The sequence below is a fragment of the Bufo bufo genome, chromosome 2 (assembly GCF_905171765.1).
Source record: "Bufo bufo chromosome 2, aBufBuf1.1, whole genome shotgun sequence".
NCBI classification, from domain to species: Eukaryota; Metazoa; Chordata; class Amphibia; order Anura; family Bufonidae; genus Bufo; species Bufo bufo.
In genome coordinates this window covers 494,457,260-494,479,852 of record NC_053390.1, presented here as the reverse complement: position 1 = coordinate 494,479,852, position 22,593 = coordinate 494,457,260, and the positions used below count along the sequence as shown (strand labels likewise).

General features: G+C 43.1%; 1 protein-coding gene across 2 annotated transcripts in view; it reads right to left on the bottom strand.

The window, feature by feature from the left end:
* ADGRL3 (adhesion G protein-coupled receptor L3) overlaps positions 1-22,593 on the bottom strand; it is a 1,148,457-nt gene that overhangs the window by 760,255 nt on the left and 365,609 nt on the right. For both annotated transcript variants that reach the window (XM_040417792.1, XM_040417793.1), the window contains exon 8: positions 7,323-7,426. In XM_040417792.1, the coding sequence (XP_040273726.1) occupies positions 7,323-7,426 (104 nt within the window). The remainder of the gene's footprint in view (positions 1-7,322; positions 7,427-22,593) is intronic.

Below are 22,593 nucleotides of genomic sequence, written 5' to 3'. Positions count from 1 at the left end.
TGCCTTGTCCCCATGTGCGTAGTATTTGAACTGCGCTGACAAATACAGTTTGGCCACCCGGTTATTCAGCACGTTCTTAAGCTCCGCCCTCAACTTGTTCAATTTATCCAGTACTTCTGGCGAGATCTGTTTTTTGTGCAATAATTCCATTGCTTGAATCTGGTCCTGCAACAACACAATAGAGGCTTCTCTTTTTTTTTTATATATGTGCATTTAGTGCAATAAAATGACCTCTCACAACTGCCTTGTGAGCTTCCCAGACCAGACCCGGCGACACATCCTCCGTTTCGTTCAGACTAAAGTATTCTTCCAAATGTTTACGTATGCCTAGAACATAATCCTGTTTGCTCAACAAGGTCTCATCTAACCTCCAAGTAAACTGCGTTCGGGGTAATGACCTAACCCTAATTGTCAAAATTACAGGGGCATGATCTGATAATAGGATATTGCCTATTGATGTTTGAGAACAGTCACCCAAAGAACTTGGTGGGACAAACACATAGTCCAGCCTCTGGTAAGAGACATGCGCCACTGAGTAGTAAGTGTAGTCTTTTGACGTGGGGTTCATAGCCCTCCAGACATCTACTAATCCTAAATCAGCTAACTTCCTCTTAATTCTTCTAATGGCAACCTGAGATAGTGCCGATGAACCTGTTGATGTGTCTAGCTGTGGATTTAACGCCACATTAATATCACCTCCTGCCACTACAATGCCCTCAGCAAATTCCTGCAATTTCGTTAAGGTTTTTTCTAACCATATTGCTTGGGCCACATTAGGCGTATACAAATTACCTATAGTGATTTTCTGATTGCCTAATGACCCCTTCAAAAACAAAAAACGACCTTCTTCTTCATCTTGGAGGACTGAATGCACCACCATTGGCACGTTTTTATGAATTGCTATGGAAACCCCTTTTGAGGCCCCAGAAGCGGATGTACTGTGAAACCACTGATTGTATATCATGTGAGATAGACGCGGGACATGATCTCTCTTAAAATGGGTTTCCTGTAGGAGAGCAATGCTCACTTTCTGTCTGTTTAGAAACTGGCAAATTTGAGTACACTTGGGTGGCGCATTCAGTCCTCTCACATTATAGGTACATATTTTTAGTTCCGCCATGTTCTAAGTAAGGTGATCATTTCTTGCCCATAAAGCTTAGAGCCTCTGAACCATCTGGTTATTACCTTGAGAGTAGGAGGAAGGAGAAGGAAAAGGAGGGAAAAGGAAAAAGGCGTATAACATACAGAATATGTAAAAAGCGTTGACATTTCCATTAATAAGGCCTCAATGACCCAGTGTCTGGTACTGACAGCGCATTTGGAAACTAGCAATGCTACTGTGGGCATCGACAGGGGGTAGAGAGGACCAAAGAATGGGTCCTAATTGTGAAGAACGAGTATCAAGATATAAATGGTAAGACATAACTAAAACAAAAAACCGCATGTCACTAGAAACTGTAGTGGAATAACCTTGCAGCAAGATTGAAAAATGCACCTAAGGCAGCGCTAATACTGCCACATCAAAGATATAGCCACATTTCCAACTTAGAAGGAAATACTTTAGAAAAAATAACTGAACTCCCAACTGATCCTAATACCGGAAAACTCATGGGGAATTAAGCATTTATAACGGCCTAGGATGGCCCATTAAGAGAGTCCCGTACCATGTGGAGTACACAATGAGGTCCCTCATTCAATGTCCATTACTGGAGTTGTTGGCAAGGGTTCACCGGACCTCCTACCTCTGTGGCGTTCCTTAGAACGGCTCACTTGAATCCACGGCTCTCCTCCTGGTAATTCCGGTAAGTCGGTCAAGTCCCTTGCAGCGTGCCAGTTAGGGATATCCAGAGAGTTCACTCCTAGTACATCGCAAACTAATGGGATGTCCGCAGGTGAACGCACTGTTAACTTTCTGCCGGGTGAGTTAATTAATAAACCGAAAGAGTGCAGCCATCGGTAGGTGATGCTTTTACCCCTCAGGACATCCAAGAGAGGTTTCAGAGATCTTCTTTTCTGAAGTGTGATCGGAGATAAGTCCTGAAAAATCTGGACCACCACATCTCCGAAAGGGATAGATTTCTTGGCTCTAGCAGCTCTCATTATCTGATCTTTTGACAAGAAGCTAGATAGCCGACATATCACATCTCTCGCAGGTTCTCCCTGTTTCGGAGGTGGCCGCAAAGCTCTATGGATCCTATCCATGGTGAGATCCTCCACAGAGTCAGGGCCCACCAGAGCTGTGAACATTTCCGTCACTGCATCACGCAAAGCCTCAGGCCCTATATCTTCTGGTAGGCCTTTCAGCCTGACATTATTGCGGCGGCCGCGATTATCCTGATCTTCCACCATCTCATAAAGATGGTTAATATGGGCTTGTGTCCTGTCTAGACTACTAGCCACCGCCGCACTGTGCAGAATGATAGCCTCCTGCTGACTTTCCACCCCTTCCACTTTCTCTTTCACTTGCCTGAGGTCTCTTTTAAAGTCCTGTAGGTCTTTTCGGAGAGGGGCGATTGTATCCGCTAGGAGCTCCTTCATAAATCTTCTCGATATCGGTAGATTTTCTCCTTCTAGTTCCAGCTCCTGGTCGCTTCCTCTGTCAGAATCCGCCGATACCTCCGATGCTGCCGGAGTTCCCGCTCTCGGCGCCATCTTGGAAGCCTGCTTGCCTCCGGCTGCACTCTGTTTGCGGACAAATTTGTCCATGTCACCTTGTCCAGAGCTGGATTTGTTCGGTCCTGGGGTGTTTCTGGACCTCTCCCTAAGCGTCTTGCCCATTTTCTGGCTTGTAACTTCTCAGAAAAACCTCGTTTTCACCGGACCCAGAGCAGAGCTCACAGCGGCATGTGTGACTCGCTCTGCTGCCAAGCTCCGCCCCTCAACAACAAGTCTGGCTTTTCCCCTCTAATTAATGCTCCTCTTTAAACCCTATGGAAGCTATGGAAAATTACCAGCTTCTTATTCAAAGTCCAAAATGTCTTTCTGTATTAATTAACCCTGTCCACAGAGCCTTGCAAATACAGTGCAAATGAACAGTCTATATATCACAACATACATATACAATGCAGTTAAACAGTATTGCACAGTGCAAGTTAACCCTTTGAAGTGAAATAAAGTAAGAAGTTTATAACTTTGCATAGGGGAAATAGGCAAATGTCCACAAATGTCAAGACTTCAGAGTGTCTCTGCTCCAGGGCACTACACCATAAGTAAGGATGGCAGGAGACTGTCCGAAAGAAGTTGTTGCTAAAGTGTATTTGTATGGACTGAAATTTCTTTAGTACTTTGATTTTAAGATGACCAAATAAAAGTTTCACGCTTTTAACCCTTAGCGGATCGGGCGATTTTCCACTTTTGTTTTTCACACCCTGCCTTCCCAGAGTCTGTTCATATAGCCTTATGAGGGTTTATTTTTTGCGGGACAAGTTGTACTTTCTAATGGCACCATCTACAGTTGCATGCAATGTAGTGGGAAGCGGGAAATAGATTCCAAATGGGGTAAAATTGGAAGAAAAATGCAATTCTGACAAACTTTTTTTTGGGGCATTCATTATTTAAAGGGTTTCTACCACTTCGTTTTCACATAATTAGCTTTCAGACACTATCGATCCGCTAGTGTCTGCTCTACCAAACAATCCTAATATAATAGCTTTTGAGGCAGCCGTTTCGCTAAAAAAAGAACTTATATTGATATGCTAATGAGCCTCTAGGTGCTATGGGGGCGTCATTAGCACCTAGAGGCTCGGTCTACCTTCACAAACTGCCGCCGCCCAGCGCGTCCCTCCAGCCTGCCCATCTCCTCCGGAATGTGATCCTCCCTGTGAGCCAGCGGACGAATTCTCGCGCATGCGCAGTGCGCGTATGTATTCGGCGCATGCGCAATAAATGTCTGACCGCTTTCTGCACAGACATCTCCACTGCGCCTGTTCCTCGGAGCACTATGACGTCATCGGCGCAGGCGCAGTGGAGATGTCTGAGCAGGGAAGCGGTCAGACATTCACTGCGCATGCGCCGAATACAGACGCGCACGGGGAGGATCGCATTCCGGAGGAGATGGGCGGGCTGGAGGGACGCGCTGGGCGGCGGCAGTTTGTGAAGGTAGACCGAGCCTCTAGGTGCTAATGACGCCCTCATTAGCATATCAATATAAGTTCTTTTTTTAGCGAAACGGCTGCCTCAAAAGCTATTATATTAGGATTCTTTGGCAGAGCAGACACTAGCAGATCGCTAGTGTCTGAAAGCTAATTACGGTATGTAAAAACAAAGTGGTAGAAACCCTTTAATAAAATTGACCTGTTACTTTCATTCTACAGGTCAGTACAATTACAGCGATACCACAATTGCACAGGTTTTTTTTGTGTTTTAATACTGGGAAAAAATTAAAAACCTTGAAAATGTTATATATATTTTTTTTAAATGACCATATTCTGGCCCCTATAACTTTTTTGTAGTTATGCGTACGGAGCTGTGCTAGGGCTAATTTTTTTGCCAGGCGCTCTATACTTTTAAGTAATACCATTTTGAAATGTGTGTGACTTTTTGATCACTTTTTATAAAAAAAACTTTGGAGAGTTGAAGTGACAAAATGATGAATTGGCAGTTTTTATTTTCTGTTGTGCCGATCGCTGTATGGGATTTATATTGTTATATTTTATTAGTACAGGCGTTTTTGCACTCAACAATGCCAATTATGTTTATTTTTTTATTGGTTAAGTATTTTTATTTTGGGGGAAGGGGGGTGATTTGTACTTTTATAATTTTTTTCTATATTAAAAAAAATATATTTAATTTTTTTTATATTAGATTCCCCACTGTGTTCACAAATGGCTATATAGCCATCATTGAACACTTATCAATATACAATTATCAATATAAAAATACAGTGCTGCAACCTAGTGTCCTGTATTGGTATATTCCACTAATAGCTGCCGAAGCCTGCTTGGCGGGCACCATGTTTAAAGATGCGACTTCCGCTGCGCATGTACGGTGGAGGTTGCAAAGGGATTAAGGATGAGTCGCTGGCATACTTATCTATTTGTCTGGATGTATGTTGCCTCTGCTATGCATTGCTGCTGATGTCACCTCTTCCTTAGCACCCAGAACCAGCTCCAAGGTTCTGTCCTGCACACAATCATTGTCATAGTATTCACCCTCCCTGCCACTTTTATCAGACTGTGATATGTCATTCTGGGCTTCTTGGCCTCCCTCCCGATATCCTAATCTGTATTTGCCCTAACTGCCACTGTTGCTACCCCTGCCCCTACTATCAACACTGTGGCTACAAGTACCACTACCACAGCTATGCATGGGGACCCCCACCTCCCTCCGAACCAACTCCTCGTGGTAGTCCAAATGATGACTGCTTTCATACAAGTCATAAAGAAATGGCTCTCTTGAGTACTTTCCATAGCGTGTGGTGGGGTATTATTGCCTCTTCTTAGGAAAAAAGAAGGTGCCCCATTAGATGGGGGCAATGAAAACAGAGATGGTGCAACTGAAAGGCTTCTCTGACGAGCAAGGAGGAGGAGCAGGAGGCATGCTGTGACCCCTGTCTCCAAGGCATGGTGTCAGACTCGGGGGTGATCTACACATCATCCTTCTTGTTTTGCTCTACTGTTCTTTGGACTGCTGTGGATCTGTGGTCTTATCGCGGCTGGTGCATTCCAGGATTGGTCGATGAGGTCCGTTTGTGCTGCTCTACAACTTCTCTTACACATCATCCTGCTGTGACTGAGAGGAGGAGTGAGCCATCCAGTCCACAATCTCATACTCTTTGTCCTCAATAAAAATGTTGCACCTTTTGGAAGCCAGGAAGAACTGTAGCCTACTATTACTATAACCACTACTGGCCAGATGGCTGGTGCTGCTATCCATATTCTTCCGTTTTCCAGACATTTTATTATGGGATTTATAAATGAAAAGTCATGGGTTTGGTACACAGATTATTAAACACTACTTCTGAAATTTAAAGACAGAGGTGCAATTAAATTTCCCGAATCCCTCCCCTTCTACAAACGCACTGCACAATGGTATCGTCAATTTACAATGGTAATAATGCAACTTTTGTAGTAAAACGTGTTTGAAATACACTCACTAATGCAGTGATACCGGCCCTTTATTAAAACATTTGTATTTAATGCAATTCTTTTGAAGTAATGTCTTTTCAACTAAATGCTATGGTGCAGTAATGCATTCAGTAACACCCTTATAATTTGCATTACTGAAATAAAAGGCATTTGCTGCTGTATCTTAACCACCCATTATCTTTAAGCAATGTACAACGTATTCAGTAACACAGAAATGATAATGGTGTTATGATTGTCGTAGTATTGAACATTTCTTTCAAAGAATAACACTCATTTACTTGTAGAAGAAAAAAAAAGGGAAAGCAAGGCGACACTCACCGAACCTTCGTTAAATCGTGGCTTTATTCGGTCTAAAACATAGCGGGTGCGGGTCACATAAAGCAGAAAGAAAGGCAACAGCCGTTTCGTGCTACAAATCGCTCGACAAAGCGCTGTCGTAGCGCGAAATGGCTGTTGCCTTTCTTTCTGCTTTATGTGACCCGCACCCGCTATGTTTTAGACCGAATAAAGCCACGATTTAACGAAGATTCGGTGAGTGTCGCCTTGCTTTCCCTTTTTTTTTTTCTTCTACCATTGATGACATTCAGCTATTTATCTAGGCAGAGCACCACTTGATTTTTTGCATGGATGCTGAGAGATAGTCATCTACACCATACCGCATAGTAGTGCCGACTGTGTTCTCTCCCTTTTACTCATTTACTTGTGTCACAATGCTATATATATTTATTTTTTTTTTGCTGTAATGTGAATGTTTTCAGTAACATGGTTACAAAGCACTAAAATGCCCAATTACAAATGGTAAATAGAAACTGGTTTCCAGAAAAAAGGGGGCAATTCCTCAGTGCTTGAAAGAATGTACTTTGTATGGATGTAAGTGCAGAAGTACACCTGATAGTGACCTGTTCTCACTCCCTCAGTCTCTTTCCCTGATTACATTTAACCACTTAATATACCCACAATTCCCCAAATATATTACCTATTCTATAACTATAACTTTCTTATACTGTCCCTATCACTGGTTCTGCAGACTCTTTTAGCAGACCGAGCCACAGCATCATCCTTCCAGGTTGCAAATACAATGCACAATGGTGTTCTACTCATTCTGCATAGAACCCTCTGATTTTTGCACACCAAGATTGAAAGTATAATCCAAAACGAATCAGAAAAACTTTGGATTTGGCGGACAAATTTTTGTGATGTTTACACTTTGCTAAATTTGATTGAAAAGATGTTCACCTTTTGTGAGATATAACTGATCCAAGGAGATGAGCAGTTGCTTAAATCAGGTCCTTGTGGATTCCATACTCCATCTGGAGCAATGCACGTATATGTTGCCACACCTAAAACAGAAATATACAAGTATGGTAAGATTAAAAACAAACATTAAAAATAGATGAATTAAAGTACAACAAAACATAACTGACTAATAAAGTGCTCAAATGTCTCTGAATAGCCCAGGGAGTAGAGGGTATTGTAGACAACAACTGTGACCTCCTTCTAAAGTCTTGTAAAACTTAACTTTTACTATAACAATTGAAATCTTCAAATAGAGTCATATTTTGTGCTGGCAGATCATGAAGAGTTAAGTGTTAGGTCTCAATACAGATAACATCAGCTGGTCGGGGTCAATATAGTTTTAGAGGCGGTTCATCATAACAAAGGCAGTGCTATTTGTATGCTAGCCTACTTGTGTTTTCCCTATTAAGCCCTAGTCTAGCAAGGGGGAGCACCTCAAATTAGCTATAGTCGGAGCACCCGCCCTGAGAAGAACAACCCCCAGCCAGCTGGAACCTTAAACCTATTTAGAAAACCCTCATAGAGTATAAGCCCTGGCGCTTTTCGACGGGTAAAACCAGCTCTTTAGGGAGTAGCGTGGCGGGAAGTCAAAGTACATACAGCCAATTTGAGGTGCTCCCCTTTGCTAGACTAGGGCTTAATAGGGAAAGCACATGTAGGCTAGCATACCAATAGCACTGCCTTTGTTATGATGAACCGTCACTAAAACTATATTGACCCCGACCAGCTGATGCTATTTGTATAGAGAACTGACACTTAACCCACCATGATCTGCCAGCACAAAATATGACTCTATTTAAAGATTTTAATTGTTATAGTAAAAGTTTTAGAAAACTTTAGAAGGAGGTCCCAGTTGTTATCTACATTAAAAATAGATCGATCAAAAGTGTACAAAAATGGAAATCACAGATGAACAACAAAATTAGGGTCGAAGCAACATTGCACAAGTGGATCTGTCTGCACAATAGTGGATCTGTCTGAAATAATAGAGAACTATGGGGGACATTACTATTGTTTTGGGGGGACATTGCATGGCATTACTTAGATTACTGTATTAGAGCACAATTGGAGCATTACTATTGTATGGCGACACAATGGGGGACATTACAATTGTATGGTGGTACAAAATATGGGGGGACATTAATAATGTGTAGGTAATATGGTAAAGAGAGGTACTATCATGTAGAGAACACACAATGGGCATTAATACTCTGTGGGCAATGAAAGGGGGGCATTATTAAGGTCTGGGGCACTATAGATGGGAAGTGTAGCACGTGGGGAAAAGGTGGGGAGAGTGCTGGAGAGCAAAGAGCCAAAGATGTTTGTTCGTTACACTCTGAAGAAAATGTAACAGAAGTCACCAAAAGACTCTGGAGCATACAGTGAATACTAAACTAAAATGGAGTTCATACCAGAAAATCTGAGAATATATGAAGTAAGGTCCCCATAGACCGATGGCATTTCCAACATCCACTATCTATGTTCAGAAATATTCAAGGAAATCTGGAGGTAGTATAATGCCACCGTACCAATAGTTTGTGATCAAATTCTAAGAGATTGGAACAACCAGTAGCACGCATAGTCATGTGTATGGCCTCCTGCCATCTCTTTGGGGTTAAAGATACTCCCAGGTCTTTCTTACAATTCAATATATGTGCCTTCTTCCACAGTCCTGTATATCCCAAAAGGGTCTCATAAATGTTTCTGGCAGTGAGACAGACTTCCCCCTCATTTGAATAAATAAAGTTATCTAGTGGTTGCGGGATACTAATTGTCATTTATGGATGTTTTTTAGTTACTGAGAGATCCTAATATATTCTTTCTCTGGTAGGTAGGGCAAACAGAGTTTGAATAGATGAGAAGGGGCTAATAGTAGGGCCATCATACAGATCAGAGATCAATCTGATTCCATGCCTTTTCCAAAAGTTCATAGACACTTCTGTTATCAATATCTCTAATATCTCAGGCGGGAGACCTCTTTTTCAGGGGTATCTCCTTTCACAGTATTCAGTGGCGTTTTCCATGGTAGGACAGAGGCTCATAATACAGTGATTCTTTAAGATACAATAGCCTCAGGATACAATTTTTTCAACATACAATGTTCTTTTCTGACCCATCGTAAGTTGAAACTAGACTCAACATACAATGCCTCAGACTCAGACCCAACCAATCAAGGTCACTTCTCTGGTGAAATAGCTACAAACCGGATTCCAAAAAAGTTGGGACACTAAACAAATTGTGAATAAAAACTGAATGCAATGATGTGGAGATGGCAAATGTCAATATTTTATTTGTAATAGAACGTAGATGACAGATCAAACATTTAATCCGAGTAAATGTATCATTTTAAAGGAATTCCAATTTTCACGGTGTCAACAAATCCTAAAAAAGTTGGGACAAGTAGCAATAAGAGGCTGGAAAAAGTAAATTTGAGCATAACGAAGAGCTAGAAGACCAATTAACACTAATTAGGTCAATTGGCAACATGATTGGGTATAAAAAGAGCTTCTCAGAGTGGCAGTGTCTCTCAGAAGCCAAGATGGGTAGAGGATCACCAATTCCCACATTGTTGCGCAGAAAGATAGTGGAGCAATATCAGAAAGGTGTTACCCAGCGAAAAATTGCAAAGACTTTGCATCTATCATCATCAACTGTGCATAACATCATCCGAAGATTCTGAGAATCTGTAACAATCTCTGTGCGTAAGGGTCAAGGCCGTAAAACCATACTGGATGCCCGTGATCTCCGGGCCCTTAAACGACTGCACCATAAACAGGAATGCTACTGTAGAGGAAATCACAAAATGGGCTAAGGAATACTTCCAGAAACCATTGTCAGTGAACACAATCCACCGTGCCATCTGCCGTTGCCAGCTGAAACTCTACAGTGCAAAGAAGAAGCCATTTCTAAGCAAGATCCACAAGCTCAGGCGTTTTCACTGGGCCAGGGATCATTTAAAATGGAGTGTGGCAAAATGGAAGACTGTTCTGTGGTCAGACGAGTCACGATTCGAAGTTCTTTTTGGAAATCTGGGACGCCATGTCATCCGGACCAAAGAGGACAAGGACAACCCAAGTTGTTATCAACGCTCAGTTCAGAAGCCTGCATCTCTGATGGTATGGGGTTGCATGAGTGCGTGTGGCATGGGCAGCTTGCATGTCTGGAAAGGCACCATCAATGCAGAAAAATAGATTCAGGTTCTAGAACAACATATGCTCCCATCCAGACGTCATCTCTTTCAGGGAAGACCCTGCATTTTTCAACAAGATAATGCCAGACCACATTCTGCATCAATCACAACATCATGGCTGGGTAGGAGAAGGATCCGGGTACTGAAATGGCAAATCTGATCTTTCACCTATAGAGAACATTTGGCGCATCATAAAGAGGAAGGTGCAACAAAGGAGGCCCAAGACGATTGAACAGTTAGAGGCCTGTATTAGACAAGAATGGGAGAGCATTCCTATTTCTAAACTTGAGAAACTGGTCTCCTCGGTCCCCAGACGTCTGTTGAGTGTTGTAAGAAGAAGGGGAGATGCCACACAGTGGTGAAAATGGCCTTGTCCCAACTTTTTGGGGATTTGTTGACACCATGAAATTCTGATTCAACATATTTTTCCCTTAAAATGGTACATTTTCTCAGTTTAAACTTTTGTTCTGTGATTTATGTTCTATTCTGAATAAAATATTAGAAGTTGGCACCTCCACATCATTGCATTCAGTTTTTATTCACGATTTGTATAGTGTTCCAACTTTTTTGGAATCCGGTTTGTATATTAGTTGCAAGTTAGCAGCTATTCCTGACTGTTATATGTAAGGACTTGTTTTATTTGTCTTAGTTATATGCTTATTTTTTTAAAATCTTAATTTTCTCTTATCTTGGATGACATTTTGGGGATTTGGAACCAATTACTCAACTTACAATGGTTTCAACATATAATGCTCGTCCTGGAACCAATTATTATTGTAACTTGAGGTACCACTGTATAGGCGAGTTTGGCAGGGGTTGTTAATCGTTAACAGTATATACTAGAAGTAGGTCCCTAAGAGACTTCCATTATTCAATACTTGCTCAATTGCAGGCTAACTAACTGTGCACTAATTTTGAAGTTGTTTAAAAACTATTGTTTCATAGTACTTTTGTAGATTGGGGACACCCCAGCCTCCCCTCCGTCACTGTCCATATAAAATAGATGCTGCCACCTTAGAGCTACCCTTCTTCTAAATAAAAGAAAACATCTGTGTCACAACCATGGTCATGGTCGTGACTCTTTGGTCGCATGCTGTTGTCAGCGGTTTCCTTTTGTTGTCAATCACAGGTGAGGGCTCTGTGTATGTTGTCTCACGTGTGGTTGCCGCTGGCAACATGATGTGGTTGGCAGTGTAGCAGCTGGAGGTGGTGGCTAGGCTGCTCGCTGTCATAGCATGTGGTTGCCTCTGGCAACGTGTGGTTTTAGTGTTCACTTTTTTATGTTTGGTGAAAGGGAGTTTTATGTCTGTACACTTCCCCTTTAAGTGACACTTACTTGGTTTGGTGATGGAGGGGTTAAGCTCCTTTCCTAGTATGTGTGTGTGGGTGTGGCCGTTTGGGTTATTTAGCTTCCTGCTGGATGGCAGAAGCTTGAGGGGTACTCCAGGCATGTTGCTGGAGTTGTCTTCCTGGTATCCTGTTACCATCCTTCCAGTAAGGGCCACCCTTCCGGTCATAAATCCTAATCCCTGATGTTTAGTTGATGTCCTATGTTTTTGGTTTTTATTGCAGCTATGAATGTCCTGGTTCCTCTGTGTTCTTATGTGTGTGCTGTTTGTCTAATGTTTGTGTGGACAGCGTTTCTTGAGCACGGGTTCCAGTCAGCAAGGCTGTGGCAGGTTAGTGTGGAACCGTTTGGTTCACCTGTCATATTCATAGGCTGTTCTTGTTCCCCTTCTCCCTGCTGCTTGGCCAGTGAGACTCCTGTCCCTCCGTGCCTAGGAGGAATAGGTAGTCTTACCCTCCTCCTAGTTCAGGGCCAGCCTGAGGGCTTCCAGGGACTATTAGGTTCCAGAGTATGAGCCCTCCTACCATCAAGGTCGGCTCATACGGCTAGGAGACAGGGTCAGTGTTAGGGACGCAATAGGAGATGACCTGCTCCCTAATTCTGTCGTCCTGGCCGAGTAGCGACCGGACATCTTCTGAATATCGCACGGCTGAGGGTTTTCCCCATCCTCAGCCGTGACAATCTGATGTTTGAAACGCCTAGTAACTTTTTAGACATAGGTATAAGCCAGTGTTCTAAAATAATATATGATTCTAGGTAGGATCATCATCTTATAAATAACTATGCGGCCCAACCAGGAGAGTTCCACCTTGGAATATCTATCTAAATCTGCTAGTAGTGAGGTAAATAGAGGATCATAGTTACTAGACAGAAGTCTAGACAAGAGAACGCTCAGCTGAATTCCTAAATACCATATTTTTCGCTTTATAATATGCACCTGATAAGACGCACCTAAGTTTTTGTGGAGGAAATAAATAAAATAAAACATTTTGAACCAAATGGTTTGCTTTGGAACTAATGGGAGGTCTGTGGATGGCGCACTGTTATGGGGGATCTGTGGATGACACTGTTATGGGGATCTGTGGATGAAACTGTTATGGGGATCTGTGGAGGACACTGTTATGGGGATCTGTGGAGGACACTGTTATGGGTATCTGTAGAGGACACTGTTATGGGTATCTGTAGAGGACACTTATAGGGGGATCTGTGGAGGACAGTGTTATAGGGGGATCTGTGGAGGACAGTGTTATAGGGGGATCTGTGGAGGACAGTGTTATTGTGGGATCTGTGGAGGACAGTGTTATTGTGGGATCTGTGGAGGACAGTGTTATTGTGGGATCTGTGGAGGACACTTATTGTGGGATCTGTGGAGGACACTGTTATGGGGATCTGTGGAGGACACTGTTATGGGGATCTGTGGAGGACACTGTTATGGGGGGATCTGTGGAGGACACTGTTATGGGGGATCTGTGGATGACTCTGTTATGGTCGGGATCTGACCCCATTACATTGGGCCACAGTTATAACAGCCCAGCCATCACATATAAAGTGTATGCAGCAGACCCTAGCAGTGCTGCTTTGCTAAACTAGCAGTAATCACTTATCTACACATTGCACTATGCACGCAGCGAGCAGGCCGGCACTCACTCAGGCATGGGGCCGGAGCGTGACTGAGTGAGTGACGTGTGCTTCCGGCCTGGCAGCTGCGTGCATAGTGAGTACTGCAGATAAGCGATTACAGCTAGTTTAGCAAAGCAGCACTGCTAGGGGCTGCTGCATACACTTTATATGTGATGGCTGCTCTGACTGGGGCCCGGCTTAATAAAGTTCAGTGACTGCGCTGGGCCCCTCTACTACCCTGATGGCACCCCTGTTAGTCTAATCTTATCATTAAGGATGAGCGAACCGAGATCGTAATGCTCAGATTCGTACCGAACATTACGGTGTCCGGGCACCCGAACATGGACTTTGCTGCGAAAGTCAGTGTTCGGGTGAATAATAAATCTTGTTGACAGGCTGCAGCTCAGCCAATCAACAAGCTTTCAAGCTGTGGGCACTTGTAAGCCATAACAGTCATGCCTAGTATTGGCATGGCTGTAATTGGCCAGTGCAGCACGTGACCCTGCATGCATAAATGCCCGATCAAATGTTGCGATGCCATTCTGCTGTAACTAGTGACGGGACAGGACGCTGCTGCAGTGATGGATAGTGTTAGGCTTTTGACGTGGTTGATAACTGTGGGTGACCTATAGGCATTTTCTGTGGTTGCAATACACGTCCTTTGCACCACTGACACAGAAATACAATAATTAATCAGACTGTTAATTCTGTCGGTGACCTATAGCCATTTCTGGCTGCAAAACACCTCCTTTGCATCCGACGTACTGTAATAGAATAGTTAATCAGTCTGTTAATTCTGTCTGTGACACAAATCCATTTTTTAGGAGAGCAAAACACCTCCTTTTCATCCGTCACACAGAAATAGAATAGTTAGTTTGTTAATTCTGTCGGTGACATAAACCCATTTTTTGGGGAGCAAAACACCAGCTTTGCATCCGTCACACTGTAATAGTATAGTTAAACGGTCTGTTAATTTTGAGAGTGACATAAACCCATTTTTTGGGGCGTAAAACACCTCCTTTGCATTCGTCACACTGAAATAGAATAGTTAATCAGTCTGTTAATTTTGTGGGTGCCCTCAAAGAATGAGGAGAGCATCAATTAAGGGATGTGGCCATGGTAGTAGTGCTGGTGGAGCTCCTGCTACAGGGAGAGGATGTTGTCAATCTGTGCTAGCTACGTGCCCAAATAAAACACCTTCATCTGGTGAACACAGGCGACAGGGCGTTCTGTGTAATTTTGTAGACCTGAATACCGATTTAATGGCTGACGGTGCCTCCGGTTCCTGTACATTGTCTTCCACCTGGTCCACTGCTAAAAGCGCAGAGTTGGCACTGGCAGACGATGGGCATCTGTCTTTCACCTCAAGCCCTTGCACATCAGCCAAGCAGTCTGAGTCCCAAGTCATGTAGGAGTCACTTATGCTTTTTGACTGGCGGGGGGTTCCTTGGACCATCCACCTAGCCCTGCCCCAGAAGTGGAAGTGACTGAGTGCACAGATGCCCAACCACTTATTTTTGAGAATGAGGATGTGGGAGGACCATTGCAGCACTACTGAAGATGACAAAATTCAGGTGTCAACTGCTGCAGCTTTCTGCAGTGTGCAGACTGGCAAGGAGGGCATGGGTGATGAGTGGGTGGAAGATAATGTGGAGGATGATGAGGTCCTAGACCTCACATGAATTCAAGGTTATCCGAGAGACATGTGCAGTTCGGAGGAAGAGACGGTGGTCACGCAGCAACAGCCGCACAGAAAAAGAGGGAGCAGGGTGCATAATCACAGCGGCCTGCTACTGCCCAGTGAACTGATGGAAAGAGCACCCAAAGCCAGCTCAATAGAGTTCCAAGGCGTGGCAGTCCTTCAGACAATGTGCTGATGACACAACACAGGTGGTTTGAATGCTGTGCAGTCAGAGCTTGAAGCGAGGCATACATGTTCTAAACCTGAGCACCACCTGCACGAGTAGGCATCAAAATGCAAAGCACGAGCTGCAATGGAGTAGAAACCTGAAAAACTTCTCCTTCTCTCTCTTCTGCTACAGTCTCAGCCTCTTTCTCCCCCTCTGGAGCGACAGGGCCACCTGGTAACCCGCAAAGAGAGGATGTGACAGCAACACCACCAGCACTAACAGTTTTACCGAGCTTCTCGATACTGTCCCATGGAAGAGTTCAGCTGTCTACCCCCCAAACACTGGAGAAAAAGAGGAAGTACCCTCCTACCCATTCACGAGCCCTGGCCCTAAATGCCAGCATTTCAAAATTCCTGGCCTTTGAAATGGTGCCATTCCGTGTGGTGGAGACGGACAGTTTTAAAAACGTAATGACGATGGCTGTCCCACAGTACGTTGTTACCAGCTGCCACTACGTTTCCAGGTGGACCATATCTGCTCTGCACGAAGAAGTAGCGGACAAAATCAGGTGTGTGCTGCGCAACACCATCAGTGGCAAGGTCCACATAACCACCGATTCTTAGACCAGTAAGCACGGGTAGGGAAGGTATATCTCCTTAACTCCCCACTGGGTAAGTGTAGTGGCGGCTGGGCCTGAGGGAAGTCCTACCGCCACTGAGGATCGCTGGACGTGTATCAGTGCCTCCTGTTACCTGCTACTGTCAGAACTATTGGACAGAAAGGAATCCATATTGTAAAGGCCTATACAGATCACATTGCAGATTTGTATATGAATATTATGGTAACCATCTTGTCTGGTTTCCAAAAGGTCAAAGTGAGTTGATTTTCCAAGACAGATAAGTGCAAAGAAACTCAAGAATCTATGCATAAACATTTCAAAGGTCGTAAATTGAGGGGGAAGGCAGAGACATGTCATAAAACTGCCAGCCCTTGAAAACAATGGACTGAATGTGCAAAAGTTTTTTTTCCTCCCAATAAATAGAAGGGGATAATTTTACTATTCATTGTATAATAGAGTAACCATAATGTGAGTGATATATGATTTATCCTATATGTGTATGTTTCAAGTATAATCTTGTAATCAAAATATATTCTTTGACTATAGAGAATTAGGTAAGGTTTCCAATATGAGTGTGTGAAAAACAGTTAGAGTTAATTACCTTATCTCTAAAGAATGTATAGATAGACACACAAGAGAGGGGAGAGATCAGAAGGAAAATCTAATCTCACTCACATTTGAACCTGGATGCTGATTTCTTCCAGACAGATTCACTGGTATAGTATACATTTTGTCTGTATATTAGGCAACTGATTAGCCATATATATATATTTATTCAAATAGACCACATTGTTCTTTGTTGGATCTAGATTGATTTGAGATAATTGTACCTGCAGTATCAATTGTGCCATTTTCAATCTGGGGAGATAAATCTATACAATTGATATATCTACAATTGTATAATCTCCAGAGAACTGATTGTAGTTCTAGTCAGATGGTCTAATTGAAATGATATATATTACATAACATGGTAGAAGCTTAATTTTATTTGGATTGTAAACTAGAGTTATAACAAAACTCATGCATGATGAGATGAAGTCATCACGCACTGTTAAACTTTGAATTATGAAAGGAAAATCTGTTCGCTGGAGAAATCAAGTGTCAATTTTGTTTTCTGTTATTACTAAAATACCAGTTTAATTATTGATTATATCTATATCCTATAGGTTATTTTGTCTTCTTGATTGCATATAATTGGTTGTTATTCTTGAATTGTCACCAATTTTCTATCGTCTTATATTCAATTTTTTATTGCACTGAAATTATTATTAATATACCGTATTTCTCGCCCTATAAAGCGCACCCCCCCCCCCCAAAAAAAAAGCTGTGTGTTTTATGAGGTGAATGCTGCCGTTTACACTAATACACCGCCGACCGCATGCTGCACAGCATGGTCGGAGGTGTATCAGCGAGGAGGGAGGAGGGGCTGGGGGCCGGCATCTAGTTTTGTAATTGCAGCGGAGCCAGTCATTGTATTCTATTGCACCTGGCCCCGCTCACTGTACTAATTGTATCTAACTGCAGGCAATGTTTAACTATAGAATATCTTCAATCCAGCAGCCTGTACTTACTTCCGTAGCAAGCAGGAGGCGGGGCACTGGCAGTGCAACTCACTACGTCACTCGCCTGCTCCGCCCATTTTATGAATGAAGCAGGCGGCGCGGGCACGTGACGTAGTGAGTTACGCTGCCAGTGCCCGCCCACCCGCCCAGTTTCCTACCTCCTGCCTGCTACGGACGTAAGTACAGGCTGCTGGATTGAAGATATTCTATAGTTAAACACTGCCTGCAGTTAGATACGATTAGTACAGTTAGGGGGCCCGATGCAAAAGAATACAATGACTGCACTGGGCCCCGCTGCCATTACAAAACTAGTGTAGATGCCAGCCCCCGCCCCCTGTATTGGGGGTCATTCACAATACACAGGGACACTGTTATGGGGGATCTGTGGATGACACATAGCATAAGATGCTATTTATCTGTCATCCACAGATCCCCCATAGCAGTGTTATTCCATCCACAGATGCCCCCATAACAGTGCCATCCACAGACCCCCATAATAGTGTCATCCACAGATCCCCCATAACAGTGCGTCATCCACTGATCCCTCATAACAGTGTCATGCACAGGCTACCATTAGTTAAAAGCCCACCAAAAGCACAAGTTTTGGTTCAAAATATATTTTTTTCTTATTTTCCTCCTCAAAAACATAGGTGCGTCTTATGGGCCGAAAAATGCGATATATATACAGTGGGATGCGAAAGTTTGGGCAACCTTGTTAATCATCATGATTTTCCTGTATAAATCGTTGGTTGTTACGATAAAAAATGTCAGTTAAATATATCATATAGGAGACACACACAGTGATATTTGAGAAGTGAAATGAAGTTTATTGGATTTACAGAAAGTGTGCTATAATTGTTTAAACAAAATTAGGCAGGTGCATAAATTTGGGCACCACAAAAAATAAATGAAATCAATATTTAGTAGATCCTCCTTTTGCAGAAATTACAGCCTCTAAACGCTTCCTGTAGGTTCCAATGATAGTCTGGATTCTGGTTGAAGGTATTTTGGACCATTCCTCTTTACAAAACATCTTTAGTTCATTCAGGTTTAATGGCTTCCGAGCATCTTTAAGTCACACCACAGATTTTCAATTATATTCAGGTCTGGGGACTGAGATGGCCATTCCAGAACGTTGTATTTGTTCCTCTGCATAAATGCCTTAGTGGATTTTGAGCAGTGTTTAGGGTCGTTGTCTTGTTAAAAGATCCAGCCTCGGCGCAGCTTCAGCTTTGTCACTGATTCCTGGACATTGGTCTCCAGACTCTGCTGATACTGAATGGAATCCATGCGTCCCTCAACTTTGACAAGATTCCCAGTCCATGCACTGGCCACACAGCCCCACAGCATGATGGAACCACCACCATATTTTACTGTAGGTAGCAGGTGTTTTTCTTGGAATGCTGTGTTCTTTTTCCTCCATGCATAACGCCCCTTGTTATTCAATTTTAGTTTCATCAGTCCACAGCACCTTATTCCAAAATGAAGCTGGCTTGTCCAAATGTGCTTTAGCCCACCTCAAGCGGCACTTTTTGTGCTGTGGGTGGAGAAAAAGTGCCGCTTCCTCTGCATCACTCTCGCATACAGCATCTCCTTGTGTAAAGTGCGCCGAATGGTTGAACGATGCACAGTGACTCCATCTGCAGCAAGATGATGTTGTAGGTCATTGGTGCTGGTCTGTGGGTTGACTGACTGTTCTCACCATTCGTCGCTTCTGTCTATCCGAGATTTTTCTTGGTCTGCCACTTTGAGCCTTAACTTGAACTGAGCCTGTGGTCTTCCATTAACTCAATATGTTCCTAACTGTGGAAACAGACAGCTGAAATCTCTGAGACAGCTTTCTGTATCCTTCCCCTAAACCATGATAGTGAACAATCTTTGTCTTCAGGTCACTTGAGAGTTGTTTTGAGACCCCCATGTTGCTACTCTTCAGAGAAAATTAAAAGAGGAGGGAAACTTACAATTGACCCCCTTAAATACGCTTTCTCATAATTGGATTCACCTGTGTATGTAGGTCAGGGGTCACTGAGCTTACCAAGCCAATTTGAGTTCCAATAATTAGTTCTAAAGGTTTTGGAATCAATAAAATGACAACAGTGCCCAAATTTATGCACCTGCCTAATTTTGTTTAAACAATTATAGCACACTTTCTGTAAATCCAATAAACTTCATTTCACTTCTCAAATATCACTGTGTGTGTCTCCTATTTGATAAATTTAACTGACATTTTTTATCGTAACAACTAACGATTTATACAGGAAAATCATGACGATTAGCAAGGTTGCCCAAACTTTCGCATCCCACTGTATATATTGTGGTAATGTGAACAGTGCTGGAAGGTGTGTTGTCCCACTTCAGGTACCTCAGATGGGTGAGACAGATAAAATCCAGAGAGTGGCAGTAGTCTCAGCAAAGCATAGTTTGCCGAGACATTTTTGTATACATTTTCTGGGCTGGATTTTACTTGGACTGGTGGCTAGGCTTTGTAGAGGGAGTTGCCAGTCCACACCCTTCCAGTATGGGTTTTCCTTTCTACCTGAGGTAATCGCAGGTGAGGCCTGCTGTAATCAGGCTGGCATAAAGCGCCTCAGAGTAGGTCAGTCTGGGAGAAGGGAGAGTGTCTGTGATACTGGAGCAGAGGCTCTGTGTATGGTCTCAGTCAGGAGGACTGAGGGGCCACAAGGCTATGCGAAGCCTGATCTCTCCCCTGTGTGGACTGATGCTTGATGAGTGGGACCTGCTAATGCTTAGAGCCTGAGACCCTGACACTAAGCGGTACTTAGAGGTGAGTCAGGGAAACCTATATGTTTAGGTAGAGCCCAGACACGCAGGAGTTTATTTTTGGTTTGGTTTATGTTTTGTGGTGCTGGACCTTCACCTTACCCAGTGAATCATAACTGGGGTTGCCTGTATTGCCGGAGTGTGATAAATAAAGCAACACTTGGACTTTAACCCTTTGGTCTGCAAGAGAATCTATCATCGCCGCCCTACCTGAGAGTGTAACCCCTTAGAATTTATATATATATATTTTTTTTTTTACACAACTGTCTTCCTTTTGTCTTCAACTTAGCACAGATCATGAGCTCTCGTTAGCTCTTTTTTTTATTTGAGGAAATAAGTCGGAATCTCCTCTATTATAGACTCTAGCATGTTTTTCCATAAATAAAGGCGTCATTGCGGCGGCTCTCTCAGGTCACACTAACGCCGAAAGGCATCATCTCAGGAGACCCGAGATTTGCTGTGAACGCGCGCGCAGCGACACGCAGCTTAGAAGTTGATCTACAACCTGCCAGCAGCGATCATTCGCTGGCAGGCTGTAGATGCGATTTTTTTTTAACCCCAGAAAGGTATATCAGACGCTGTTTTGTTAAAAGAGTCTGATATACCTGCTACCTGGTCCTCTGGTGGTCCCTTTTGCTTGGATCGACCACCAGAGGACACAGGCAGCTCTGTGAGTAGCACCAGTCACCACACTACACTACACCCCCACCGTCACTTATTAACCCCTTATTAACCCCTGATCACCCCATATAGACTCCCTGATCACCCCCCTGTCATTGATCACCCCCCTGTAAGGCTCCATTCAGACGTCCGTATGTGTTTTGCGGATCCGTGGATCCGCAAAACACAGACACCGGCAATGTGCTTTCCGCATTTTGCGGATCCACACATTGCCAGAACTATATAGAAAATGTCTTTTCTTGTCCGCAATTGCGGACAAGAATAGGACATGTTCTATAGGCTCTACAAAAAACGCAGTGTTCGCCTGATCAGGCCTGACCTTGTGCGCACACTTGCGTTCAGTCCGCCCCACCGCAGTGACAGAAATTATTTTTCTGATCACTGCAAAAACACCGTAAAATCGCTGCGGCGCTATAAAGATCACTTTTGAGGGGAATGGCGAGTTCATAGAAGTTTTTTTATTTTTTTTTGGCACAAGTTAGCGGAAATAGTTTTTTTTTTTTGCTATTTTGTTTTTTCTAACAAAGTCTCATATTCCACTAACTTGTGACAAAAAATAAAATCTTACATGAACGATACCCCTCACAGAATCCAAATGCGTAAAAATGCCCTGTGAAATCCTAAAGGTACTCATTGGAATTTGGGCCCCTTTGCGCATCTTGGCTGCAAAAAAGTGTCACACATGTGGTATCGCCGTACTGTGTTTTGGGGTGTATTTTTACATATACCCATGCTGGGTGAGAGAAATATCTCTGTAAATTGACAACTTTGTATGAAAAAAATGGAAAAAGTTGTCATTTACAGAGATATTTCTCACACACAGTATGGGTATATGTAAAAAGACACCCCAAAACACATTGCCCTACTTCTCCTGAGTACGGCGATAGCACATGTGTGACACTTTTTTGCAGCCAAGATGCGCAAAGGGGCCCAAATTCCAATGAGTACCTTTTAGGAGGGCATTTTGAGATTTCAGACTTCATAGGCTTTAGGGCCCCTAAAATGCCAGGGCAGTATAAATACCCCACAAGTGACCCCATTTTGGAAAGAAGACACCCCAAGGTATTCCGTGAGGGGCATGGCGAGTTCATGTAAAATTTTATTTTTTGTCACAAGTTAGTGGAATATGAGACTTTGTAAGAAAAATAAAAAATAAAAATTATTTTCCGCTAACTTGTGCCAAAAAAAAAAAAACTTCTATGAACTCGCCATGCCCTTCACGGAATATCTTGGGGTGTCTTCTTTCCAAAATGGGGTCACTTGTGGGGTATTTATACTGCCCTGGCATTTTAGGGGCCCTAAAGCGTGAGAAGTAGTTTGGAATTCAAATGCGTAAAAATGCCCTGTGAAATCCTAAAGGTACTCATTGGAATTTGGGCCCCTTTGTGCACCTAGGCTGCAAAAAAGTGTCACACATGTGGTATCGCCGTACTCAGGAGAAGTAGGGCAATGTGTTTTGGGGTGTCTTTTTACATATACCCATACTGTGTGTGAGAAATATCTCTGTAAATGACAACTTTTAATTTTGTTTTATACAAAGTTGTCAATTTACAGAGATAT